We start from the raw sequence: 7,212 nt of genomic DNA, 5'->3' as shown, positions 1-7,212 counted from the left end.
AAGCTTCTTGACCAGCAGCAGGGAAGCGCGCTGCATAACAGGCACATTGGAGCTGTGGCCTGCCTGCCGCGCGCTCTGCCTGGTTGGCCCCGAACTGGCCCAGGCCTTGGGCTGTGCAGATGCGCGTCGAGCCGGGGGATGGCACACGAGTGGAGCGGGGGTGTCGGTGAAGAGGTTGTTCTGCCTTTCATTTATGTCGCTGGTGAGGAGCTGAAGCTGCTAGACCTGCTGCGTCATCGCGCCGAGCTGAACTTCAGTGGAGGCCGTCGATGGCATAGCACGGCAGGTAGCAACCGAGGGGCCAGTGGTGAACTCGAGCGGGGTAGCAAGCGTATTGGCGATGGTCTGGTCGATCTCGTGCTGGCTGCTGTCAGCATGGACGGGCGGGAGAGGCATGTGGTCCGCCAAGTCAAAGAAGTCGGTGACGGGGTCACTGGCCTCCACCACCGCAACGGGGGCCGCGGCCGCCCCCGGTGCCATGTGCTTGGCTTGGTTTGACAATAGCGGCAAGGGCGGAGTGGCTTTGAAGCTGCTACCGGCGTGGCGGTTTGCTCTGCCGTGGCGCCTACTGACGGGCGTCCTGCTCCGCTGACGCGCTGGGCCACCGTTGTCCTTCCGCAACGGCTGCTCGCGCCCACCATGGTCGCGGCCCAGAAGCGTGTCCTTCAAGGACCAGCGGCCGCTGCAGCCTGTCGTTATCGTCGTGGTCCCGACGTGCACCGATCTGAAGCCCACCACAACCAGTGGAGCCGACCACGGGGAGGGGGGGAGGGATGACGCCTGCCCTGCCCCTAGCCATCCTCGACGTGCATCGACCACGTCCCCGGGTAGACCCGCGAGAACGGGCGATCGTCCTCAGACCCCGAGGAGGGAATGTCGCTTAGGCCCGAGTGTGAAGAGCGCGGCGACATCGGTGATTAGTCCTCGACGTGGTCCACATGGATGAGCATGACGTTGCACCGGACACGAGGAGGGAGGACCTCACGGCTCGGCGGCGAGTAGCCGGGCATGGTCTCGACGCGGCCGGCACCGTGCGCCGCCCGCTTGATGGTGTGCTTGGTGGGGATGAAGGCAACGTCATACACCCACACCCAACACACGAAGGTCCGCATGTGGCCGCACTCGTGCGCGCAACTGTCGAGCCGGTCGATGATGCACTTGTCGCCGAGCACCTTCGCCGCTCCCTTGACGGACCACATGTTCATGGGCATCTTCCCAATGATGACGCAGACGTGGAGAAGGAAATCCTCATGGTCGATGTGGTCATCCTCATGCCACAGCTTGATGGTGAAGACGACGTCGTCGATGTTGATGGAGTCTAGGCAGACAACGTTGTCCCGATGCGCCGGTAGCTCGAAGTGGACGAGGAAGTCCTCGGGCTCGTGGCTGGTGACCCGCAGCAGGTGGGCTGGAGTGCGAAGCATGGATTCGAAGGCGCGACCAACTGACATGGGGCTCGCCGCATGCCGCTCCACCATGGAGACCAGGAGGACGGCGTGGCGGCGCTGGAGGAACATCTGATTCTCCATCTCCGGCGACTCGATCACCACCTGGTGGCTGTCCCTCGGACGCCGCGAGGGGTCGGTGTGGTAGCAGCAGTCCATGGCCGGCGCAGGCGGAGGCGGCGTGGGAAGTGGAGGCGTTCGCGGACCGGACCTCGGCCAACAGCAAGTACCGGCACACCGCTACGACCTCGCCGGACTTGAGGGCAATCCTTAGCGAATTGGCCCGACAGCTTGCACTCAATGAAGTGGATGGGATCTCTGCAGTCTACGCATGTTTGGAGCTGAGGCACCGGAAACAGAGCCCCCTGAAGCGCCTTAAGAAGGCCTCGTGGCCGGCGGACGCATTGAAGGAGGGCCGCTGGCCTCGGGGGCGTCGTGGGCGTGCAGGGGAGGCATGGGCCCGTGCGGCGTCGCGACACACGTTGCGGGACAGGATCTGAGTCCATCCATCAGCAAGGCTCGGAGGGGTGTGGTCGACGCGGGGCGACGGCAAGACCACGATGGACTTTAGACGAGGCTGCCCAATCTGGCGATCCCTACTATTATCCGGCATGGAGAGGTCGTCCGCAGCCTTGGAGCACTGCCCCCGAAGCAGGATACGCGGCGGAGGTCCGGGGATAGCCGTTGACGGAGGGGCGGCGGAGGGACCAGATCCACCGACGGACCGCTCGGCGGGCGCATATTTGGTATGGAAGCGGGCTGACCCCATCCTTTGCTGTCACGCGAGCTGGAGCGGGCAGAGCCACTGGAGCGCACCGAGTGGGCGCATCCCATGGGGTCGGAATGGTGGCGGCGCTGGCCGAGCGGCCAGCGACGGGGGAGGTGGCCGCCACGACCGAAGTGGCTGACAGCGCAGGGAGGGGTGGGAGCAGAGCAGAACGCTACTCTGTAGATCCACTTATTTAAAACGTTTTATCTCCCATGTTGATAGGTTTCTATAAACTTTTTTTCACAAAAAAACCAGACAAAAAAACCAAACCGGGAGCATTTCCCCTCTTTTTGGAAGACGTTTCCGAGAGACATGGCCGTGCCTCTGTGGAAGCAAATCGGTACCTCCCGCGGAAAAAAAAGAAAAAAAACGCATTTTTTCGTTTCCAAAAGGCACGATCGTGCCTCTCGCGGAAGCAAAAACGTGTCTCTCAGGAAAGGAAAAAAACACATTTTTTGCCGTTTTCAAGGGGCCATGCCTCTCATGGAAGCAATACCGTGCCTCTTGCGGAAGCAAAACCCTGCATCTCACGAAAAACAAAAAAATCGTCATTTTTTCGTTTCTGAAAGGCACGACCGTGCCTCTCGCAGAAAGCAAAACCATGCCTCTCATGGACGAAAAAAATGTGAAACACATTTTCCCCCTTTTCGAGAGGTACAGCCGTGCCTCTCATGGAAACAAAACCACGCCTCTGGTGGAAGCAAAACCGTGCCGTTTAAGAAAGCAAACAAAAAGAAAAACGTGTTTTTTCTGCGCAAATCTTTTTTTAATTTCTTTTTAACGAAAAGCTAAGAAAGACCGATGAAAATCTAAAAAGTAAAAAAAAACATCTAAAAGCCCAAAAGCACGAAAAAAAGTAAAATCCGAAGGCCGAAGGGAGCGCCCAGGGCACAACACATGACAACGGCAGAAAACGCGCCAAGGAGCGCGCTCAACCCTCCTACAAGTGATCGTTGCGAGGCTCCCCAAGAGGCACTCGTCAACTAGTTACTCCAGCTCCTAACTCCCAGGGATACGTTGCCATGTTTGGGACTGCTCCGCTCCTTAAAATTCAGCTCGGCTCCACAAAACAGAAGCCAAACGGGGTAGCTCCACGATATGCCGCTCCAAAAAAAAACTAGAATATGAGGTACAACTCCCTGTTTTTTGTGAAACTCTTCAGGGGGTGCTCTAAAAAATTCTAGAAGCGGGAGTTGGGCAGAAATTACACACCACTGCCACCAGTAAGTGGGTACCCCTACGTTTCTTTTTTTAGAACATAGACGTCAGGGACGTCCGGCTTTAAATTAATAAAGCCCACCCCCTACGTTTCTCCCCACCAATCCAACCAAATAGATTTTTTTCACCAAATTTCCCATTCTTAAAGCTGAAGCTATATGAAAGCCAAACATTCTTTTTCATAGAGTTGCAACTTCTGTATGAAAATGCTCCAAAATAAATTTGATGAAGCGAAACATATGTTGATAGAGCAGAGCAGTTCCCACAGGCTAATGGGGGGAACGTTCGGAGCCAAGTCGGGCCGCAACCGCTCTAATCGGTCCGTGAGTTTCCCAACAATTTGGATGGTGGCAAAGAGTGCGTTCTTTCTTCACACGGATAGACCGACCTCCGACTCCCGTGAGTGTCCGCTGGGCGTGGTGTGCCATGACCCCCGCCCTGCTTCCCCTCGCCCCCTCGCCTCCTTATCCAAAGCCACCACGGCTATGCCACAAACCCAGCCCCGCGCGCCCGCTCTACCGGTGCGACGCCACACGCCGCGACTTCGCTGTCTACACCGCCTCCGCTGCCGCAGCCGCAATGAGCCCCGCCGCCGCTACTGCGGCAGATGAGGCGCTCCCTTCGGCGTCACCCTCACCGACGCCTCACCCTCCAAACGGCGGGGCTACCTCGTTGCTGGTCGGCATCGCAAACACGAGGTCGTGGTCGCAGTACTACGGCAGCGGCTTCTCCATCCGCGTGCCGCCGTCCTTCGATGACATCTTGGAGCCCGAGGTGACCGGTCTCGTCTACTTTTCTCCCTACCCTGCTTCAGATTTTCATAGCAATCTTGGGGTGAGCTCAAGATTTGTTTTCGGCTGCATTTCAGGATTTCAGCGCCGCCATGACCTATTATGGCGACAAGGCCAAGGTCAGGGCGTACGCAGCTCGGTTCGCATCTCCAGATAGGTAGGTAAGTAAGGCCCCTTTCGACTTACCAGCTACAGACCTGTTGCATTTAGAGCTGTGTGAAATGTTTATATTTTAATGTTTAAACTTATAAATTTTGGTTAGAAAATTAGGAAAGTAAAGGAACTATATTATTCTCTGGGCTTTCCTGCGTGAAAGCTTAGATTCCTAGCTACGAAATATTGTTACCGCACCGCAAACACAAATTATGTTAAGTTAGTACTTTAATCGTTCGAGATTTTTGTCCGTGAGTTAAACATTTTTTTTGCGGGTAAGTTAAACTGATTTAATGAGTTTTTTTTCTCTCAAGTGTTGATATATGGTGTTCTCTTTCATTTGCTATGCTCATCCAAAAAAGTTCTGAAACCAATCTAGAGTTTCTTTTAAATAATTGATTTAAGATCTTGGATACGCGGCCTGTGATTACCCTAGACCTCTTCACAATAGTTCTATGCACATGCTTTCTCCACTTACTCTTTTCAATTTCAGTCAGTTGTGCACACCACATGCATGAGATGGCATGATAGCATGGTTAATAATATAGCCAACCGATGGCTATAAGAGCATCTCCAGCCGTTGACCCCCCAGGAGGCGCTAAAAATCGCCCCCTAGGGGCGCACCGACGCTAAACCGCGCGCTGGGGCGTGATGCCCCCAGTCGCGGCGCCCACGTTTTTTTGAAAATTTTAATTACGGCACAAACACGGCGCAAATTCAACCAAACTTCGGCGAGTTCGTTCATATTTAAACATATTTTACAAAAAAGAAAAAAACTACTAGGCTGCTCCTCGCCGCTCCTCGCCGCCCGCCGCCCTTACAATTCTACATGCCGAGGAGGCTGTAGAACCGCGTGTAGTCGCCGTCGTCATCGTCTGGGAAGCCGTTCGCCGCCGCGCCGTCGCCTGGGAAGCGCTCGGCATGCTTTGAACTGGAGACGGCGAGAGGAGAGGGAGGAAGGGGGAGAAATGGCGCGTCGGCGTTGGAGGCTCTATGCGTGTCCCCGGCGCGTTGGGGGTCGGCTTATATAGGCGGAGGCGCCGCGTACGCGTGGCCGCCGCGTGTACGCGTGGCGGGCGAGGGGACGCGCGTCGTCCGGTCTTCATTGCGCCGCCCGTGAGGCATCAATGGAGGCTGACCGGCGCGGCAGCGTGCGGCAGCTTTGGCATTGATTCGCCGCGGGAAACGAGCGAGAAGAGAGACGAGTCGTTGACGCGGCTGGCCCGCGGCTCATTCGCGCCAAAAACGATTCGCCCGGCGCCCCCGAGCGCCCCCCGGCGCGCCGGGTTCGGGTTGGGTCCGCCGGCGCCAATTTCAGCCCGAGCCGGCGAAAACTGGGCCCTTGGGCGCGACTGGGCCGATTTTTTGACGCCGGCGGCCGAAAAGTCGCCTAGGGGGCCTTGTTGGGGGCGCGGCTGGAGATGCTCTAAGGAACTGCCATGTCATCTATAGCCACCCATCTATAGGTACTCATACAATAATGTGGGCTATGAGGTAGTACTTTTTTTTCCATCTTCTCTCTATCTCTTTCTTCACATTAGTGCATTTACCTGGAAATGCGAATATAGCTAGGCTCTTGCATGAGAGCCAACTCCCCTTACTTTTTCACATCTCCCTCCTCCACATAGGCAAAAATGACATGGCTATAAGCCCACTATTGTACTTGCTCTTATGCAATCAATGCGTAGCGCCATCTCTAACTAATTCTTCACACAACATGCATGAGATGACATAATGATGATGTCGCACGCATGCATGTTGCTTGCACAGTTAAGAAAAATAGGCAGTGGGTTGCAACTATTTACAAATAGAGGATTACATTCGAATATGCCTAATGCAGAGAACCTTCTTCCTGTTTTTAATGTAGGTTAGAACTTGTAAGCGTGGTAATCAAGCCATCTAATCAGCTCAAGATCACATTCCTAGAGGTATGTCGAGGAACTTGCCATTTTTCACAACTGTTTTTTACTTAAGGGCACTGCTAACTGGGGTGCACGCGACCAGCCCGTGTGGTTTCGGAATTACATATATAGATCTTTTAGAAAAACAGATCTTGCCCCGCTTCCACCTCCTCCAAACTAGAAGTCCCCACCTGCACTTGTCATGCTGCTTCCCTGCCTCCGCCGCTGCAGCGTCCCCGTCTCCTGCGAGGTCCTGGCAAGCTGTTGCCCCTCGTAGGTGATGCTGTGGCCAGCCGCAACGTCCCCGTCTTGAGCTCGACCAATTGTCTAATCTGAACGGCGGTCAAAACTAAGAGGCCCCCACCCGCACCTGTCAATTTGCTTCCTCACCTTCGCCGGCGATGCCGTGGCGTCCCCGTCTCCAACCCGGGCGTTGTTCTTTTCCACGGTAGAAATCGACTGAACCGAAGGAAAAAATAGGACGGAAAAAATTCTAAAAGAAAAAATACGCAGAAAAAAGCCCACCAAAATACACATGCAACTCTCTTGTACGAAATATATCAGCCCCCCTCCCCCTTTGGCGCATTTAATTCACACCAGGCCGACATTGCATGTGACGCACGTTACGCGTGGTCCATCAATTGGTCGCTGCCGTGAGGGAGGTGTTTTGCTTAACATTGGGGTTGTTTTGTGTTGAGCAGAGGAGGGGCCTGCCGAGTCAATGGCTCTTGCGGATGTGTCTTGCACAACATCGTGCACCTCCTGGTCTAGGGCGGCCACTCATTGGAATGGGCCTGGCCTGCAAAATATGGGGCTCCATTCAACACCCCCCTCAAGAGGGGTGATAGATATCTATCATTCTCACCTTGTCGCACGCCAGACTACATACTTTAGTTCCTAATCCTTGTCAAGCAGTCTGCAATCTGTTGCTCTGA

The 7,212-nt window shown here is 55.0% G+C and overlaps 1 protein-coding gene across 5 annotated transcripts in view; it reads left to right on the top strand.

Annotated features, from left to right (window-relative positions):
• The first annotated feature begins 3,757 nt into the window (after positions 1–3,757).
• The window catches only part of LOC123110949 (uncharacterized), a 32,309-nt gene continuing 28,854 nt past the window's right edge, over positions 3,758–7,212 (top strand). Inside the window, exons 1-3 of one of the 5 annotated variants that reach the window (XR_006453878.1) lie at positions 3,758–4,206; positions 4,301–4,380; positions 6,244–6,304. Coding sequence is in view for 3 of the 5 variants with exons in the window: in XM_044531606.1 (XP_044387541.1) it covers positions 3,859–4,206; positions 4,301–4,380; positions 6,244–6,304 (489 nt within the window). In the remaining 2 variants the exon portion in view is untranslated. The remainder of the gene's footprint in view (positions 4,207–4,300; positions 4,381–6,243; positions 6,305–7,212) is intronic. The other 4 variants (XM_044531606.1, XM_044531608.1, XR_006453879.1 and 1 more) reach the window with 4 other exon arrangements.

This window comes from Triticum aestivum, chromosome 5B, assembly GCF_018294505.1.
Source record: "Triticum aestivum cultivar Chinese Spring chromosome 5B, IWGSC CS RefSeq v2.1, whole genome shotgun sequence".
NCBI classification, from domain to species: domain Eukaryota; kingdom Viridiplantae; phylum Streptophyta; class Magnoliopsida; order Poales; family Poaceae; genus Triticum; species Triticum aestivum.
Note: the sequence above shows the minus strand (reverse complement) of the source record. Positions and strands in the feature narration are given on the sequence as shown.